This window comes from Schistocerca serialis, chromosome 2, assembly GCF_023864345.2.
Source record: "Schistocerca serialis cubense isolate TAMUIC-IGC-003099 chromosome 2, iqSchSeri2.2, whole genome shotgun sequence".
NCBI classification, from domain to species: Eukaryota; Metazoa; Arthropoda; class Insecta; order Orthoptera; family Acrididae; genus Schistocerca; species Schistocerca serialis.
This window is the reverse complement of record NC_064639.1, coordinates 412,538,909-412,560,501: the sequence shown is the minus strand read 5'-3', so window position 1 is coordinate 412,560,501 and position 21,593 is coordinate 412,538,909. Positions and strand designations below refer to the sequence as shown.

General features: G+C 38.5%; 1 protein-coding gene across 1 annotated transcript in view; it reads right to left on the bottom strand.

Moving 5' to 3' along the window:
• LOC126457252 (ubiquitin conjugation factor E4 B) overlaps positions 1-21,593 on the bottom strand; it is a 284,736-nt gene that overhangs the window by 179,621 nt on the left and 83,522 nt on the right. Inside the window, exon 9 of the mRNA XM_050093409.1 lies at positions 3,466-3,627. Coding sequence (XP_049949366.1) covers positions 3,466-3,627 — 162 coding nt within the window. The remainder of the gene's footprint in view (positions 1-3,465; positions 3,628-21,593) is intronic.

Here is a 21,593-nt window from a genome sequence, read left to right as displayed (position 1 = left end):
CTGTCAAAGCTTGAAAAACATGATATTTGAAATCTATCCAGCAACTCATTCATTTTCTTCTGTGCAATTGTAAGCAAGCAGTGGGCATCAAGTACAGAAATGTCAACCTGAAAACTACCTCTGAACATTTGTCAGACCATAAATCACTGAAACATGGTGTAATCCAAGAATCAGTAATGTGACCTCTTCTGTTTCTTCTGTGCATAAACGATCTAATCTTAAACATGGATGCACGTAAGACAGTCATATTTTCAGATGATACCACAATTTTACTAACAGGGGGAAGTAAGGAAGAATTTCAGCAATCAGAAAACAGTGCAGGGCACAGAATAATCACCTTGTAAAAAAAAAGTTAAAAATCTATTACAATAGAATTCCACAATGCTCCAAGCAAGCATAAGTTTATCCCATTTGTCTCCATCAAGTGAACCAGTTGACAACACCATGGACGTAGGACTATGACTGCAAAGCAATGTAAAATGGAATAAAAATACTGACTGTCTTAATGTAAAATTTAGCAAGACATGTTACCTCCTTTGCTCACTAAAATCCTGCTGTAGTGAGAAAACAGTAACAAATGCATAATACGCCTACTTCCATTCTACCCTTAAATATGCAGTCACTTTCTGGGGAAACACTAAAGCAGGTATCAGGACTTTTAATCTGCAAAAAGGGACATTAGAGTAATGTTTGGATGCAAACCTAGAGACTCGTAAACTTTTATTCAACATCTCCGGTATTCCTTCTTTGCCATGTATCTACATTACGGAAACCCTTATATTCTTTAAAATAAATGTGATAGGTAAGGACTGCAGACTGCAAAAGAAGTGTGACACTCATGATCGCAGTGCTACACAAAACAAAAATTTACATATTACCCGAATTAAAGCATTTCTTTGCCAAAATTGAGCTTTTAATAGACTTCCTGAAAACATAAAAAACAATTGCCGATGTCAAATCCTTTGGAAAATCTTTAAAGTCATATTTATATACTGAAGAGCCAAAGACACAGGTACACTTGCCTAATATCGTCTAGAGCCCCCATGAGCTGGCAGAAGTGCTGCTGGCAACACAACATGGCATGGATTCAACAAATGTCTGAAGTAGTGCTGGAGGGAATTGGCACCATGAATCCTGCAGGGCTGTCCATAAATCCATAAGAGTACAAGGGAGTGGAGATCTCTTCTGAACAGAATGTTGCAAAGCATCCCACATATGCTCAATAATGTTCATGTCTGGGGAGTTTGGTGGCCAGTGGAATTGTTTAAACTTAGAAGAGTTTTCCTGGAGCTACTATGTAGCAATGCTGAATGTGTGGTGTGTCGCATTGTCCTGCTGGAATTGCCCAAGTCTGTCAGAATGCACAATGGACATGAATGGATGCAGGTGATCAGACAGGATGCTTACATACAAGCCACCTGCCACAGTCGTATTTAGATATATGAGGGCTCTCCTAACACTACAACTGCACATGCTCCACACCATTGAAGAGCCCCCACCAGCTTGAACAGTCCCCTGCTGACATGCAGTTTCCATGGATTATGAGGTTGTCTCCATAACCAAACACATCCATCCACTACATTCAATTTGAAGTGGGACTTGTCTGACCAGACAACGTTTCCAGTCATCAACAGTCCAATGTCAGTGTTGACGGGCCAAGGCGAGGCGTAAAGCTTTGTGTTGTGCAGTCATCAAGGGTACATGAGTGGGGCTTTGGCTCCAAAGGCCCATTTCGATTATGTTTCATTGAATGGTGCACACACTTGACACTTGCTGATGGTCCAGCACTGAAACCTGTAGCAATGTGTGGAAGGACTGAACTTCTGTCACATTGAACGATTCTCTTCTGTCATCATTGGTCCCATTCTTGCATGACCTATTTCCGGCTGCAGCGATGTCGAAGATTTGATGTTTTACCTGATTCCTGATATTCACAGTACACTTGTGAAATGGTTGTAAGAGAAAATCCCCACTTCATCACTACCTCAGAGTTGCTGTGTCCCATTGCTCGTATAACAACATGTTCAATCTTGATAATATGCCACTGTAGCAGCAGTAACCAATCTAAAAACTGCACCAGACATTTGTTGTCCTATGTAGGTGTTGCCAAGTGCAGTGCTGTATTCTGCCTGTTTACATATATCTGTATTTTAATATGCACACATATACCAGTTTCTTTGGGACTTCAGTGTAGCATCACTGCTTTTACTCAAGTAAAAAGTGCTATATAAATATGTAATAAATGAATACTTATAAACTGACTTGTTCCTTGTCTTATGCATAATATGCTTTATAGATGACAGGATCAATACAATACAGTAGAACTAACAAGATATTGATTATAATACTGTAGAAGACAAGGTAAGTGCAGACTCCCATAGTGGTTGATTTGATGGACAGTCATTTTCAAATTTTATGGTATGTACAATTTGTTCTTTTAGATTTATCAAGATCTTACACTGCATTTCTTGTACATATACCGGCCAACTGCCATAAAATCCACACATTACCTATCATTATTATAGACACTTCGAATTACTTTGTTCAAAAATTAAATTTCCTAACATGCCAGAATCCTTATTGTGATGTCACCGCCAGACACCACACTTGCTAGGTGGTAGCTTTAAATCGGCCGCGGTCCATTAGTACATGTCGGACCCGTGTGTCGCCACTGTCAGTGATCGCAGATCGAGCGCCACCACACGGCAGGTCTCGAGAGACTTACTAGCACTCGCCCCAGTTGTACGGACGACTTTGCTAGCGACTACACGGACAAAGACTCTCTCATTTGCCGAGAATATAGATAGCATAGCCTTCAGCTAAGTCAATGGCTACGACCTAGCAAGGCGCCATTAACAGTATATTGCATGTATCTAAAGAGTCTAACTTTTATCGCCAAGAGCGATGTACACCAATGATGGATTAAAGTTAAGTATTCCAGCAGCTATGTACTTTTCTTTATAGCATTCATTACGTATCCTGTTTCAGACCTCACGCCATCCTGCGTGAGCTTATAGCGTGCAAATCGGCCTCCTCTAGCAATATAACACTTATTATGAATAAAATGAACTAGTGAAGAAAGAAAATAGTGAGAGGACTATGCAGCTTTCTGATCTACCATTTTCCTCACAAAACCCGAGAAACAAATCTACAGAAGAAAAGACTTGCAAAAGTGACATGTCAACATACTCTTATCTTGGTTAAAATACGTGTAATGTTTCATGTCACAGTTTCTGCCAATCGTGAGTAGAATTCTTTTTAACTGAACAAGTCCTGCTTTTCATAATTTAGATCTGCTAGTGTGTTTGGCATTTAATTATGTAACATGAAAAACATATTCAAGTAAAAAAATAAAATAAAATACAATAAAAAAAAGCACAAATAACCCCAGACAATATTAAATGAAAACTTTTTCCCAGGAATCATTTGATAAATCTTCTGATTTATAGTATTTTAAATACTCACCTGTTGTGTGAGTAATCTGCATATTGGGCGCACATTTCCAGATGGACCACATCTTATTTCCAATAAATCACTCAAGGCCTGGATTGGTTGCCTGTGCCCATTTCCAACTATTGAAGAGGCTTTCATTGTTATGAAAAGCCCTTGAAGAATGGATCCAAATATCTGTGTCATGAAAGAGACAATATTTTATCACATAGTACAAAAACTGCCAAAAGTCCGCCTGGAACATGTAATTACAAACACAGGCTAGAAAGGCTAACTACATGTAGTTACATGATATGATTTTCAACTACAGGTTTCTCTTTCAAGAAAAATTCTGTTCAAAAACCTGTTGCAGTTTGGTGTAATTTATTAGCATTTTATTTTAATGTTTCTTGCAATTTCTTTTTTGTATGTATAAAGTGGATGACATACAAACAATGACTCTAATTATTTTCTCTGTTGAAGATTTGACATATACGCTCCATATTCCTGGCTATGATACAGAAGCATTTAAAGAATAAGAGGAATATGGAATGGCAATATTATTATGGAATGGACTCATGGAGAGCATGATGACTGTATATAAGAAGTTGAAAGGGCATTAAAATAAGTAAAATGAGTACAATAATCTGAAAGAAAATCTACAATCAACCTTCCAGTTCTGGCTGCTATGAATACTGCCAATGATTTAACTAACAGTCATACACCGCAGTGACTAAAATTCACAAGACACCAGATGGTATTACACAAGATGTTCCAAAGAGGACTTTGGACTATATGACTGGGCTGATAACTATGTGCTTCAAGTACAACTTAACCCCAAACACAGAGGAACTTTTAATTCAAGAGCTTGAGACAGAGAAATCCCCCACAACTTGATTTTTATAACTTGAGTACTGATAGGTGCAGCTCTGCCAGCCATCAAAACAGTATTGTTGGCTGTTCTACAAATTAATACAGCCTTTTTGTGACTGAAGCACATTTACATATCTTGAGAGTAAACACTTTTCTGATATTTTGATGGAATTTACAGAAGAGAGATAGGATGGCTTTACAAAATAGCATAGGAGAGAGAATGAACTAGATTTCACCAGCACCAGACTATTATGAGAGTTTTCATAAGCTACCTCTCAAAAATAATCAGACTGGAAGGAGGAGGGTACATGATGGCCACGAGGTAACCAATCAAATGACTATAATCATTCATGATGGATGAAACTCGTTGTGAAAGGAGAAATTGGCCCTTAGCCGCAGTATTTATAGCAGTTGCGGTCATTGAGAAATTTGGTGAAGTACTCATTCTCCGAAACAATCAAGTGGCTATGAAACTGAAGGAGATCTCAAGAGTTTGGATAAGGACAGAATAGAATGGTTTGGTCAGAAAACCTTACTGGATGGCCAGTTTGTTTGAGAACATAAGAGCAAGTAGATTAAATTTCTATATGACTGTTGTTCCGTCGAAGAAACTGTGCTTCAAGACTAGCAGTAATTAATGTAATCAAGCATTCTTGCAGTTAACATGCTAATGCTTGCAACAGTGATAAAGCACTACAGAAAGGATGCCACAGGTGTGAGGCCGTTTTTCATTTCTATTCCTTTGAATTACTGACTTTATGCTCTGTGAGATACAAGAGCCCCAGACCTGCTGAAAGGTGTTCCAGTAGAAGAGAAAGCAGTAAGTACAAATGCAGGGGGCAGAATGTGCCACAATGGGTGTCATACATGATAAGAAGTATACATTTTTGTAGGACACAAGGGCGCATGTGTCGGTGGCCTCGAGAGGTTTAGTGGGTAAGAAGCAATTTGACCCACCACATTATAATTTGCGTGGGACAGGGGATAATGATGTATGGCCACTGGGGCTGGTAATGGGGTATTTTTAATTAGAGACAATCAAGTTTATGTTGTGTGTGGAAGTGGTGTCTCATGTAAGTGAGGAACCAGGACAATCCTAGGGTTAGACTTTCTGCATCAATATCACATCATAACTGATCTTTGATGCTTTGAGGTGGAACTTAGTGCGAGGACATTCTGACTTGGAGAAGCTGTCATCAATGCTGATCTGTCGTGAGGAGTATCTGTTGTACAAGGTAATCCAGTTAAGCTGTGAACAATGACATTAAGGCTTAATGCTTGATTGTGTGTTGAGTGGTACTTGGGATGTTGCTGTGAGCGAATGTGATGCCTGACTTACCAGTTGATATGCTGTACATACTGGAACTGCTGGAGGATAGTGAAGTATTAGAAGCAGTAAGTTGTTTAGTGAGATGAAGTATTGTACACGTAGAGGAAAGGGATGGAGGCAATGTGGATAATTTTGGTGTCGAGGAGGTTTAAGCTGTTAAAGGGAACATTAGTGGCAATGTTAGAAACTGCGGAAGAGAAATATTGTTCCACAGAGGGTGTAGGCTACAGAAGAGCACAGGATGCCATTAAGATTACATTGCGTGAGAAAGTGAGGCTTGTAAGGGGAACAGAGAGGAAACAGGTGGAAGAACTGTTGCTAGAGATTCAAGTCTCGTTCTTGCCAAAAGGGCTCTTGCCTGCAGTTCCCTTAAGCCAACACAGGATTCTGATGAGGAATGAATCATCAGTGTACTGGAGGCTGTACAGAATACCATTGTGTCTGCAGCCAATTTTGGAGGAGTTTATCAATTAACAGTTGACCAGCGTCATAGAAGAAGGAGAGAGTATTGCAGGAATTGTAATTATACTGCAGAAGTCTTCAGACAGATTGAGGAGATATCGATTCTACTGCGACTACCACCACCTGAACAGTAAGAATTCGACAGATGCTTACCACATTCCAAACATCACGAAAACAACTGATAATATGGAGCATTTACCGGTATCTCTTGATGATAGACTTGAAGAGTGGGTACCAGCAATTAGAGGTGGGTCCACAGGATAGAGCAAAGATTGCATTTTCAGTATCTTGGTGAAATTAACAGTACAAAACTATGCCATTTGGTTTAAAGAATGCGCCAGCTACATTCCAGCGTTTGTTGGATAAAGTGTTGAAAGACTGAAGATTCATCACTGTTTAGTGTACCTGGATGACATAATCGTCTTTTCAAGAGATTTGCAGGAACATAGGCAAAGACTGAGGAGAGCATTCAGCAGGTGCAAGTATCTCATCTAACAATGATTACTGAAAAAGTCACTTCACGTTAGAAGAAATAAATTACTTAGGTCATGTAATTAGTGAGGTTGGTGTGAGGAATGATACGAGATTGATACAGGCAGTGCAGGATTTTTCCAGTACCAGGAATGAGCAAAGAGTTACAGTCTTTACTGGGTCTTGGAAATTATTATTGAAAACTTGCGAGGTGTTTTGCGAATAGACCAAGGCTGCTTGCACAAATACTAAAGGAAGATATTAAATTTGTGTCATCTGAGGAGTGTCATAAATCATTTATTGAGTTAAAGTGTTTCTTACATTGAGTTCAGTGTCGGCGTCTCCAGATCTTCAGAAGAAATTTGTGTTATCATCTGACGTGTCAAACTGTGCACTCGAGTTCGTTCTGAGCCAGGAGGTCAATGGAGAGCAGTATCCTATTGCTTTTGCTTCGAGATAATTGAATGAACTTGAGAAGAAATATTCTACCACAAAGAGAGAGATGCTTAGCCTGGTGTACAAAGTAACATACTTCTGGTGTTACCTGTATGGGAAGAAAGTTAAAGTAGTGATTGATCATGCTGCTTTGAAGTGGTTATTAAGTTTGAAGGACCCATCTAGTAGACTGAGGAGTTTGGCATTAAACCTCAGCGAATTTGAGTGCAAAGTAATCTACAAACCAGGGAGGACAATATGGAAATGAGGACACGCTAAGCAGGAAGGTAGTGGTGCTACAAGCACTAGGTCAGGACACTGCTGAGTGGCATGCAGCACAGAGTGCTGTGAGGAGTGTAAGTAGTACAGTTAGCAGCAGCAGTCCACCAAGTGTGACAGGTTGTTATGTAATGCAATGAGATCAGGACCACAAGTGGTTATACCAACGAAGTTAAAGAAAGAAGTGCTGAGCTAAAAGCGTGATCATGTTTTATCTGGCCATGGGGGATGCAGAGTGCTGAATGACAGGGTGGCAGAGAAGTACTGCTGGAGAGGAAGGGAAAGTGATGTTAATAAGTACAGCAGAAACTGTGTACAGCATGTGGATTTGAGACAGGAGCAAATACTATTGCAGAGATTGCCAGATGCAGTGGAACTGTTTAGTGTTACTAAGGTGGATGTATTAGGACCATTCTATGGAAGGTCAGCAAGGAATCATTTTGTGCTAACTATAATACGCCATTTTTCTCATTGCATAAAGATGGTGCCTATGCTGGACCAAGAGGCAGTCTCAGTCGCACAACTGCTGGTGAGTAGATGGACGTTAAGTTCGGAGGCCGGAGACAATAATTATGGATAACGGGACGATTTTCTTATCTGACCTGATGAAGATGATGTGTCAGTTGTTGAAAGTGAAGAAATTAAGAACTAGTCCATTTCATCATCAATCTAATGGAAGGGCAGAGAAGGTTCATTGGACGACTGGGAGGATACTTAGTTATTGCATGAACTCTCACCATACGGGCTGGGACATATATATAACTTTTGCGGTGAGTGCAAATAATTTAAAGGTACACACCAGCACTGTGTTGCCACCATTCGAGGTGGTGTATGGCAAGAAGATGCCACCATTCAATGAGATTAAGCATAAAGGATCAGGAAATGAGAATCAGCCTGAAAATTTGTGAAAACAGTGAGATGTGTTGAAGGTCCAACAAGCAAACACCAAGGCATTGGAAAGGCAACAGGAGGCAGTAAAGTGTAGGGGAACTTGCCGTCAATGCAAGGTGAGTGCTATCCAGTTCTTATACTCTGAAACGGAAGGTAAGTTTGTGACACAGTACCAAGTGACTGGAACCATGTCACCTGTGAATGTGAAGCTACATCTGCCAAAGAGATTGATGACTGTACATGTCGGATGTTTATAACCATTCATGGGAGTGCCAGAAGCAATCACATGGGTAATATTAGGGGACCCAGGAAGAGAGGGGAAGTACGAAGTGGGACAATAAGCAAAAAGAGAAGGAACTCCACATACCTCATATACTGTATCGTTAAGATTGAGGAAGTAGTCATCATATTTTGTTTTTTATTGTGATTCTTGTGGTTTTGGTTATTTTCTTTTGTGTGTTGTGTATATTATTGAAGTAATTTCGAGTAGGATTATATGTATCTCTTAGAATAAAGATTATCTTTTGTTATTGGTGAGAAGTGCTGTTCAGAGATAGCAGGCTTCTGGAGAGAGGCGAGGTGACAACAGTCGCTGTCCTCAGAGTGCAGTTCAGAAAAGGTGAGGGAAGAAGAATGCTTTTTGGCAGTGGTTTATCTCTTCGGCTGGAGCAGAGTGGGAGTGCAGCAAAATCATCACCTGGATGGAGGAGTTTTGTTTTCCAGGCAGCAGTATGTGGTATTATCTAGACAAAAACGGCTATTATGTTTGGTATTCAATGTATAGGAACAACAGAATGAGATAAGGAGGCTGGAATAGGTCCTTTTAGGTTTGCAGCAATTAGCAAGTAGTAATGGCGTATTGAGGGAAGTATCTGAAGAACCCAAGAAAATGCTTGTGGCATATGTGCAACTGAAGGAACAGATGCAGGAAGTAGTAGAAGTAGTGCCGCATGAGTCATGAAGGATAAAAAGGGAATTGACAGATGTTGGAGGCAGGATACTCAAGGTCATGTTTGGGACAGTGGATGCAAACGACATTTGGGACAGTGGATGCAAATGACTTTAAGTGAGCTGATCACGGTGTCAGAGGCCACAAGAAAATTTGCAGAAGGGAACAGAGTGGCTGTTGAGTGGCATTCCACATGGACTGGGGGTTTGGAAAGTAGCATGCTGAACAACACATGCATGCTTCGATAGCTCACTAGAAAAGATAATGGATTTTGCCAAGACATCAGTTAGCACTCTGAACTGGGATTTAGAAACAGTTGAAACAGGGATGCAAAGTATAAAGGGCTTCAATAACACTGACGAGACTGTTGAAGTCATTACAAGATAGTATCTGGAGTTGTTGAATGCAGTTTGCTGTTCATCAGTCACTCCATGGGCAACTGAGTCCGGTCTTATTGTCACCTGAGCAATATCTGAAGGGGCTGAGAAAGGTGCAGAGATAATTATCATCATAACAACAACTAGTAGCAGAGCCCATCAGCCAGAACCTGTCTTCCTACTACCATGGCACAATTGTGGATGTAAAAATGGATAGTGTATGGTTGTACGTGTCAGCGAGGGTAATGGTGATGGAAGATGGGGATCGGTATGTGGTAGTGAAACATGGTGTATACGTGGACAGGGAAAAAAATTCCCGGATTTTTCCCGTATTTCCCGGTTAAAAATACACTTTATCCCGGGTGAAAACACACTTCTTTCCGTATTAAGTGACAGTATAACTCTTCCTCGGCACATTAAAACTCATCAATCCTTTGAATGTTTGTGGTTTTATATACCGAAGTAGAATTTCCCGGCACTTTAGAAAACAGAACTCGGCACTTTAGAAAACGAAACTCAGGGAGGGAAAAATTTTTTTTGTAAGACCTTTGCTGTGCAGCAACATATTGTGGTGTTACCTTTTATTATCTTCTCCTCATTAGCTATTGAAACAACCTCGCTTTGTTATGTAATTTTAATTTTCACCCAAAGGCACATTCAACACATCGCCGAAAAATACACGTCTTTCGTATCAAGACAAGAGAGAGAGAGTCATCAATTAGTTCTTAAAAACAAAAACCTACGCAAAAGTAAAAAAGAACAAAATTATTTATAAAATCGGTCGCTGGCGCAGCGCTCTTCTGCGTGAGCGATCGTAAATTATAACTTTGTATTGGCGGAGGCGCGGAAGTCAAAGTACCATTACAATGCCTCCTCTACTGACACGCTCCGCAAGCGAGTGTGGCAGTATAGAAAATTTACATAGATACATATATATATGAGAAAATAAGAAATTTACATATTACAAAAAATATTTCTGAGCACAATGCTCTTTGCATATCAGTCTTTGTATACAGTCTTTTTGGTGCGTATCTTCTTTAGGAGTCGTAACATTAATGTCTTTGAATTGCAGCGTATTATCGTTGCTTAGCACAGCGTTTGAATTCAGTTCACATGATTCGTGTTTACAATGGAATTAATTCGAACAATAAATGTTTCTATTATATTGCTCCAATGTCTTTAAACGTAGTATCGGATTCTGAGTGTGTGTGTACTGCCTGGATCTCTTGCGTGTGACTTGAAGAAAATCCAAAGTTTGTTCAATGTGTCAACACGAAATTGTGATCTCCAGCAGTCAAATTTTGGTGGTGTCTACCGGGGTATAAATAGTCATGAGGGCACAGGAAACACCTCACTGCCTACGACAGGTGATGAGCCTGTCTTTTACACCAACCTGAAGACCTGCCGGCTTCCACAACACCATACACTTCAAAGCATATTGACACTACGTAAATATTGCTTGACCAGTGTTCCATCACGTTGGTTTCTTCTTTGCATTTTCAGTTCCATTTATATGAATCATGTGCTATATGCACAAGTCCTTTGCAGCTCATTAACATCTCCTTAAAATACATTTCTTGATATAGTAAGTACATAAATATACAAATATTTACAATTAATCATTACATGAGATAGTTACATTGTTGTCATATAGTACATATACAGAATTAAATGAAAACTATAGTAAATTTTTACGTTACATTCAATCTCATTGTGCTGACATGTGAATTACATTACATTCAGATTGAAATATACATTTTATTTATTTTATTTGTTAGCTCATTCTTTTTTTCTTTTCTTTCCTTTTTTTGTTCCTTTCCCTTTCGTTACACTTGCAACATTTGAAGATAATTGTGGCAACTCACTAGAATATTCAACTTAAAATTCATCTCGCCTCCTGGAATAAAATTTACACATATTTCAAGCTTCAAGACAGCCCTCTGTAGGAGGATAGGTTCATGGGATGGTTGCTAACTACTTCATAAATACTAGTAAAGTCATCTCCTACAGTGGACTACACAAAATAAAATATGATAAATAAAATACATGTTAACTTGATATAATGTAAAAGTTCCTATAACTAATACCGTTTCTAAGTGTGGTGTCCCCACTATTGCTGTTTCTAAGAGTGGTACCCCTCTATTACCATTTCTAAGAGCGGTGCCCCTCTAAATATCTTAGGATCCTACAAGTACGTACATCAGTGTGGTAATAACACTTGGTTTAAGAATCATGAAAGAAGGTTGTATACATGGAAGAACCCTGGAGATACTAAAAGGTATCAGATTGATTATATAATGGTAAGACAGAGATTTAGGAACCAGGTTTTAAATTGTAAGACATTTCCAGGGGCAGATGTGGACTCTGACCACAATCTATTGGTTATGACCTGTAGATTGAAACTGAAGAAACTGCAAAAAGGTGGGAATTTAAGGAGATGGGACCTGGATAAACTAAAAGAACCAGAGGTTGTACAGAGATTCAGGGAGAGCATAAGGGAGCAATTGACAGGAATGGGGGAAATAAATACAGTAGAAGAAGAATGGGTAGCTTTGAGGGATGAAGTAGTGAAGGCAGCAGAGGATCAAGTAGGTAAAAAGACGAGGGCTAGTAGAAATCCTTGGGAAACAGAAGAAATATTGAATTTAATTGATGAAAGGAGAAAATATAAAAATGCAGTAAGTGAAACAGGCAAAAAGGAATACAAACGTCTCAAAAATGAGATCGACAGGAAGTGCAAAATGGCTAAGCAGGGATGGCTAGAGGACAAATGTAAGGATGTAGAGGCCTATCTCACTAGGGTAAGATAGATACCGCCTACAGGAAAATTAAAGAGACCTTTGGAGATAAGAGAACCACTTGTATGAATATCAAGAGCTCAGATGGAAACCCAGTTCTAAGCAAAGAAGGGAAAGCAGAAAGGTGGAAGGAGTATATAGAGGGTCTATACAAGGGCGATGTACTTGAGGACAATATTATGGAAATGGAAGAGGATGTAGATGAAGATGAAATGGGAGATATGATACTGCGTGAAGAGTTTGACAGAGCACTGAAAGACCTCAGTCGTAACAAGGCCCCCGGAGTAGACAATATTCCATTGGAACTACTGACGGCCTTGGGAGAGCCAGTCCTGACAAAACTCTACCATCTGGTGAGCAAGATGTATGAAACAGGCGAAATACCCTCAGACTTCAAGAAGAATATAATAATTCCAATCCCAAAGAAAGCAGGTGTTGACAGATGTGAAAATTACCGAACTATCAGCTTAATAAGTCACAGCTGCAAAATACTAACACGAATTCTTTACAGACGAATGGAAAAACTAGTAGAAGCCAACCTCGGGGAAGATCAGTTTGGATTCCGTAGAAACACTGGAACACGTGAGGCAATACTGACCTTACGACTTATCTTAGAAGAAAGATTAAGGAAAGACAAACCTACGTTTCTAGCATTTGTAGACTTAGAGAAAGCTTTTGACAATGTTGACTGGAATACTCTCTTTCAAATTCTAAAGGTGGCAGGGGTAAAATACAGGGAGTGAAAGGCTATTTACAATTTGTACAGAAACCAGATGGCAGTTATAAGAGTCGAGGGACATGAAAGGGAAGCAGTGGTTGGGAAGGAAGTAAGACAGGGTTGTAGCCTCTCCCCGATGTTGTTCAATCTGTATATTGAGCAAGCAGTAAAGGAAACAAAAGAAAAATTCAGAGTAGGTATTAAAATTCATGGAGAAGAAATAAAAACTTTGAGGTTCGCCGATGACATTGTAATTCTGTCAGAGACAGCAAAGGACTTGGAAGAGCAGTTGAATGGAATGGACAGTGTCTTGAAAGGAGGATATAAGATGAACATCAACAAAAGCAAAACAAGGATAATGGAATGTAGTCTAATTAAGTCGGGTGATGCTGAGGGAATTAGATTAGGAAATGAGGCACTTAAAGTAGTAAAGGAGTTTTGCTATTTGGGGAGCAAAATAACTGATGATGGTCGAAGTAGAGAGGATATAAAATGTAGGCTGGCAATGGCAAGGAAAGCGTTTCTGAAGAAGAGAAATTTGTTAACATCCAGTATTGATTTAAGTGTCAGGAAGTCATTTCTGAAAGTATTCGTATGGAGTGTAGCCATGTATGGAAGTGAAACATGGACGATAAATAGTTTGGACAAGAAGAGAATAGAAGCTTTCGAAATGTGGTGCTACAGAAGAATGCTGAAGATTAGATGGGTAGATCACATAACTAATGAGGAAGTATTGAATAGGATTGGCGAGAAGAGAAGTTTGTGGCACAACTTGACCAGAAGAAGGGATCGGTTGGTAGGACATGTTCTGAGGCATCAAGGGATCACCAATTTAGTATTGGAGGGCAGCGTGGAGGGTAAAAATCGTAGAGGGAGACCAAGAGATGAATACACTAAGCAGATTCAGAAGGATGTAGGTTGCAGTAGGTACTGGGAGATGAAAAAGCTTGCACAGGATAGAGTAGCATGGAGAGCTGCATCAAACCAGTCTCAGGACTGAAGACCACAACAACAACAACATATATATATAGTTCAAGTCAATCATGTTCCTATAAAGTTTGTGTAGTTCATCTCCTTCCTTTCATGAGTATCAATCAATATAAATAAATGTTTTACTTAATAAATTAATAAATCTTCTTAGATAATTGCTGCTGTGTTCCATGCTGTATATCCATTCTGTATTTACCTTGTGGTACCTGTAAAATTCTATTCATAAATAAATGTGTGTGTGTATGTCTCTCCATACTGTCAGATAATCACGAATTATATAATGTCAAATATTTCATCAACATGTACAAATTTTTCTAAGGGAGGGATGAGAGTATGAGCCGCAACAGAGGACTGACGTTTTGTTTTCTCCTTATTCTCCTTTCTATTTAATGGCGCATTAGTTCAGTACAGTAGATGAGCTTTAATTATGTCATTAGATGACTGCTAAATATGTTCTCTTAAATAATTTTTCCAATCTGAAGTGTCAAGCCTACATAACTCCAAAAATTTCATTACAAGTTCCCATTAGATTAGTGTTAAAGTGTTATAGATTTAAATCTTCTGGTATATTTCCAACAGTGGCTGCTGTAAATAATTCTTTCCACATAAATCCATACTTTCACCTTTAGTTATAAGAATATATAAGACATCACATAAGTTATTATCTCAGGCATACCAATCTTTCAATAAATAATATTCTTTCCACTACTTTCATTCTGTATTCCATGAGTACATGTGATATAGCATTCAAATCTAGTTTCTCTCCTCTCAACATATTCTCAATTACTCATAACATTCTCACCTATCCATTATTCATTCTTCACAAAATAACATATACTTAATCCTCAGCATTATATATATACGTCTGCTTGTGTCTGTATATGTGTGGGTGGATATGTGTGTGTGTGCGAGTGTATACCCGTCCTTTTTTCCTTTTTTCCCCCCTAAGGTAAGTCTTTCTGCTCCCGGGATTGGAATGACTCCTTACCCTCTCCCTTAAAACCCACATCCTTTCGTCTTTCCCTCTCCTTCCCTCTTTCCTGATGAGGCAACAGTTTGTTGCGAAAGCTTGAATTTTGTGTGTATGTTTGTGTTTGTTTGTGTGTCTGTCGACCTGCCAGCACTTTCATTTGGTAAGTTCATCACCACTTACTTTTTACTTCAACAACAATAATAATAATAATAATAATAATAATAATAATAATAATACCCTTTTCTCATCTTATATTCCATTTACCTCTCTCCGTATTACTATTTGTCCGCTTATTAAACTAAAATTACATTTACTCATCTCATTCAGTCACTCACATCACTCATATAAACATTACTATTATCACATGCCTCCTAAAGAAAATAATTCTGTTCAGTTTTCTGCCTCCTCTAATGTGTATATGCCTCAATAGCAACTCCTCTTATAACCAAATATCTTATTAGCTATTGGATGGTTCACATTGCTTTCTAGACTTACCTGCATTCATTAGATTGTAAGTAACTGTATAACTTAAATGTAGGCTCATCATAACTGTATATCATATTAATTATCTTCTTTGTTTTACTGGTACTATTAAAATCTACATCCTGATATAATTCTTTTTCTATTTTCTTACTGTCATCATATCGGAGAAAACAAATCATCGGTTCCTTTGCGCTCTGCTCCCTATTGACCATAACTCGAGCGCTTAGCTCGGTCGTCGTTCGTTTTCCGGCAAATTCGGTTGTTGCTGCGGGTTGGGTTCATTGCCCAACTCAATAATATTTACATTTCTGTTATTTACATTTCCGTCACGTGTCACATTGGGAGTTCCGTTAGGTACGAATTGAGGGTTGCTGTATTGCATGTGTCGTGGCGGTGGTCCATTGTGATTTCCCCATACATTATTTCGCCCATGACTGTAACTGGTATTGTCATTACTGTTATTCCTGCAATACATGTTTGGATATTGTTGGATGTTGTTTCTCTGAAAATATCCTGGATGGTATCTGTTATCCTCTCTTCTTTGATCTCCATAATTTCGGTTCCTTCTTCTGTTGTTGTTATTTTGAATATAACTGTTATTGTTCTGATTGTAATTACTGTTCGGATAACCATTATAGTAATAATTACTGTTTCCTTGCCAATGCTGCGAGTTGTTTCTCCTAATATTGAATGGATTTGTCCCAGTGTAGTGCGAATTGTTTCTTTGAGTGTTTTGTTGTGTCGGAGGCGGATTCCAATAGCCTCTGTCATTTCTGTTGTGCGTACGCGAGTTGCTTGGATGGATCGGATACAATTGATTGAAATTCCTGATCTCATCTCTGTAAACAACATCTATCTCATCAACATAACTGAAAAAATTCTTTATGTTGTCCTCGGACACTCCTATTAATTTATCATGGTAAGGAAATGGTAAGTGGCTTTTAAGTGTTCTAATTACGTCTGGTAAATCTGCTGGTTTTGTCCAATATAATGTTTTGTCTAGGTAGCGTTCAAAGTATTGACGTAAAGTCTCTTTCTTCGGGTTGTAAATTTCTGGATTGTATACTTCTCGTTTTAAACTTTGCTGTTCTGTGATCGACCAGAATTCCTCAAGAAATGCTTGTTCAAACTGCTCAAATGTTAAACATCATCTTTTCATTGCTGCTCCCCACTTACCTGCTCTTCCACGTAACAAATTTGTAACATATCGAATTTTATCGGCTTCTAACCAATGTCTCGGGAAAATACCATCAAAAGAGCGGATGAAAACAATCGGATGCACTTTGTCTTTCTCATCACATGAAAATGTCTGAAAGTATCCATGTCGTACTAATGTTTCATCAGCTACTCCCGATGATATTATGGGTCCTGCATTTTGTGTCAAACTGTGCATAGTATGTGGTGATGTCTGATAGTAAATTTGATCTTGTGGTAGCATTGAAAATGGTTCATTGGGATTTGTATCACTCATTGGTAATTCTATTTTCTGCTGTGTGCTGGGTCTAGCATTATTTGGATTCTCATTTATGTTTTGGTTGCCTGTTATGGGTTTTGGTATCACTGACGAACTTGGTATTACATTTTCTTTAAATTTACGTACCTCTTTCTGAATATTATCTGTTTCTCCCTTTACTTGTTCCTTTGTCTTATCTAAAATGATCTGTGTCATTGTCTCAAACTTCTCATCTAAATAATCATCACATAATTTGCATTCATGTACAAGTTTTTCTGCTAGAGTTGTGTCACTCTTTAAAGATGCTACATCTGCTCTGTCTTCAAGCTTTTCTAACTTTTCTTGTAAGGATTTCTGCTCCAATGTTACATCATTTAATCTGTCTGAAAGGTCTGTAATCGTCAGGTCTAAGTGTTCTTGGTTTGTTTTTACGGAATTGTGTGACTGTCGTAATTCGTCAACTTGGGTACTGGTTTTCTGTTGTTCAAAAACTACTGTTAACAATTTCTCATTACATCGTTGTAAGTCAGTTTTTGTCTCGTCACTGAATTCCACAAATACCTTTTCTTGTCTCGTAACCTTGTCTGATAAGTCAGTAAATTTCCTTCCAAGGTTACTGGTGGTTTCTGTCAAGTCGGCAATTTGTCTCGATTGTTTTTCAAAATTTTGTTTTATGTCCCGTGTCAGTTCATCGAATTTAGTATCAAATTTCCCAATGTCACGTTTTAAATTGTCGTGTAAAGCGTCAAATCTTTTGTCTAAAGTGTCAAATTTTCTGTTTTGGTCACCAAGTAACTTCAGAATCTGGTTGAGCATGTCAGAGTCCTGTGTCTTAGTTTCGTCATTTTTTCGTGTCTGATTGATGTCTGGTTCTGAAGTTGACGTTGTCAATGTCATGTTTTGTCGCGTAGTACTCACTCTCCATTCGCCTGTATATCTGTTTAAATATAGGGGTTGTTGTCTTAATCGATCCGGTAAAATTATGTCTTGAACATCCTCACTATTAAGTTCAATATTCATTTGACTGTCGGACATGTTTTGCAATGTGTCACTTTCACTAAGCTCGTTCGCGGAAACGATTTCTACGCGTCTAGCGTCCATCTTGCGATTTTCATAATTAACTGCAAATAAAATTTTCCAATGGTAAAAAAATTTTTTTTAAAAATATGGTATGTTGAAATCTGAAATTTCTCTTATGGAAATGGATATTTCTATATGATTTCTAATTAGAAATTGAATTATTAAACTGGTACTGAAATTTCCCTCTCACAAATAAATGACTGTGAATATGCTCTTCACTTATCATTTGCAATAATAGTAGTAAATCAACTTTAACTACAATTTGAAAAAATAATTTCGAAATAAATGGATCGGAATAAAGGAAGTACAGATGGCTGCTTGAAACTGGAAAAAATGTAAATTTCTGTACTCACCAATTTTTTTTTTTTTTTCAGTCTTATGTTGTAAATGTAGCGTCAAATATACAGTTTTCAATCCAAAATTTTTCTTTCACGTCCGTGCAAATTATTTTATGGAACGTTATCCTTTTCCCTTTTTTTTTTTTTTACCAAATTAATTTCCTCAACATGAAAATGAAAATTAACACGAATTAATAACAGGGAAAACAATATTGTTGTAAATTTCATGCACGTAACATTACAATTGAAATGAATGAGACTTCGTCCAAATTCATTTTCTGATGCTATTAAGTGGTTAAAATTAGATAAAATGTCCAAAATTTATAATAACTGCACTTGTATCAAATCCAAACTGCACTTTTATCAAATCCGAACTGCACTTGTATCAAATCCGAAGATTGCAAGTCCTGTCACCAGGACGCCAATTGTACTGTTACCTTTATTATCTTCTCCTCATTAGCTATTGAAACAACCTCGCTTTGTAATGTAATTTTAATTTTCACCCAATGGCACATTCAACACATCGCCGAAAAATACATGTCTTTCGTATCAAGACAAGAGAGAGAGAGTCATCAATTAGTTCTTAAAAACAAAAACCTACGCAAAAGTAAAAAAGACCAAAATTATTTATAAAATCGGTCGCTGGCGCAGCGCTCTTCTGCGTGCGCGATCGTAAATTATAACTTTGTATTGGCGGAGGCGCGGAAGTCAAAGTACCATTACAATATACGCTGCATATTTTCTTACTACGAAGGTATAAATTTTAATTCCACTAAACATCGCATGTTACTTTCCAGAACATTGAAATCGAGATTGTGATGCGCTTTTGTAAGACAGTCATAGCTCACGTCACGTGATCTCGCCAGCTGATGGCAGCATAGGACACGTGATGTAGTAAGCCAATAGCAGGATCACTCTTCAGTAGCGCGAACACACAAATAAGAAAATATGTCATAAAAGAAACAAGACTTCAGATGATATTTCAAGGGCGTCGGAATTTCGTGAACCATACTAAAACGCATAATTCAGCTAAAAATGCACATTCGTATGTATAGTCTCTTGGAGCACCAGTACTGTATTATCTAATGCCTGGTTTTTTATTATGGCATAATGCCATACGTGCACTTGAAATGCAGCGAACAGTTGAAACTAGCCAATAGTGTGAAATTAAACACTTCGTTTGAAATAAATTGACTGCCTCAGCAGAAAAGATTAATTGTCAGCCAAATCTCTTTAGCAAACCGGCAAAAATAACTTCATTGTTCTGTAAGGCGATTAATGCTCGACTGTCAGAAAGGTGGAGATAAAATCTGAAACTAATGACACATTTTAGCCTTCTGTAATTATGCGAACGTATTTTAATTGATTTGATAGCTACCGGCCACAAAAATCAGTTTTGTTATCATTTAACGTGAGAGCAATAAATGAAGAGGAAACAACAAAATCACTGAACGTAAACACAGGTCACATGGAGACTTCCCACCTCAACTCAGACTGCTCTGTGCATCAGCCCCAGATTTACTGTATTTCCGAACCGGGGCAATATTAAGTAGTGGCGCTCAACCACACTTCTGTAACCAGACGCGGGAGAATGTATCACTAATGCGTGACTCAACTGCGCATGTTCAAGAGCCCGCCCGCAACAGCTCAAACGAATCTAATTTAAAGTTGTCACGTCACACTCATCGGAGGCAATTTGTTATAAAGAATTGCTTAGCCTTCCTAAAGCCTTTGACACACACTGCTGTTGGCAGGCGCTTGTATGAGAACTGTTTTGTTGTTGTATATGGCCCATTTCCTTTGCAACTTAAGTTTTATTTTCATTTTTTTCTCTCGTTCATGTTTTGTTGCTGCAGCATTATTCTGCAGTAGCAGGATACAGTAATATCCTTTGTTAGAGTACTGGTTCTTACCAGTCAAAATCACAAAAATTTAACTGAAAACCAAAACAAAGAAAAATTCCCAGAATTCTAAACAATTCCCAGGTTTTTCCCAGATGAAAAAATTCCCGGGTTTTTCCCTGATCTCCCAGGTCGTATACACCCTGTGAAATTATAGCAATGCCAAAGTGGGATGGTCATCATATGTCCTACCTGAAAAATCCACATGGGTGGAAGCACATGCGCCATGCTGAAAGAAAGTGATGGGGTCAAAGCCATACTTCCAGAAAGCAATATTACATCAGGTGTATGGAGTGTACGACATAATAGTGGTTGCAAGTTGCTAAGAAAAAGGTAAGCTCATGGGAGCAAGTGCTTTGAGTTCGGAGGCCGTTGGGTGTTAGTTAACGGTACCATGTGTGATATTACAGCACCAACATTTCATTTCCTGGCTACAACAATGGGAGTTACTCTTTAAAATATAATACAGCCAAGCTATATTGGCTGGACAAGCCCTTAGAGATGTTGCCTAAACAAAACATTAACTTCCTAAACAAAACCTGGGAACCAAGTTTATTCCATTCACTAAGACGGACGATATCCGCCCATGAGGGGTGGATCACTGCAAAGCAACTAATGCAGTACATGGAACAGTACTGAGCTGGTAGACATTGATTAAACGTGACCTTGAGTGTCACAATTCATAGTGTCATTGTGACTCTGATTTTGCTCTGCATGGATTTTATTTACCTGAGATTAAGAGCCATTGAGGAACCTGATCCATGGGTAGTCTAGGTTCTAGTGGACTGGATCCCCCAAGAGAGAGATGGAGAATAAATTTGTACGGTTTGAGGAAGATGGAACACAGTCCTAAAGTTTAGTGTAGTAAGTGTATAGTGTTAAGAATTGCCAGTCTATTGGTGTGCACTTATTATATTGCTCAAAGGTGGAAGTAGCCATGGTGGAAATCCAGTCCTGATCAAGACCTGAGGGGCCGGGTCTTCCCTGTGAAGATGGGCAGTGTAGTCTCGCTACTCAGTTTTTAGTGAGATCAGTAAGATATTGTAAGAAAGCCGCCATGAAATGTTGCAGTAGCAACTATGTACCAATAAGTGCAGTGTGGCAACCTGTGAATTAGAATAACACATAAGCAGAAGGTTTATGAGATGAGCTAGCCATATTAAGTGGGAACTTGCACCGCTTAGCAGTAAGAACCAATGCGGGTAGGGAAATATGAGAGCATGACAACACCCTGGATGTGAGCTACCTGACCAAGAACTGGATAGCAATGCAACAAAGGTGCCGCCTCTTTGATGTAAAAACAGATATGAAATTTTGAAGCAGATTCATTTGACGTCCAGCAGCACCATCAAGACACCAGCTC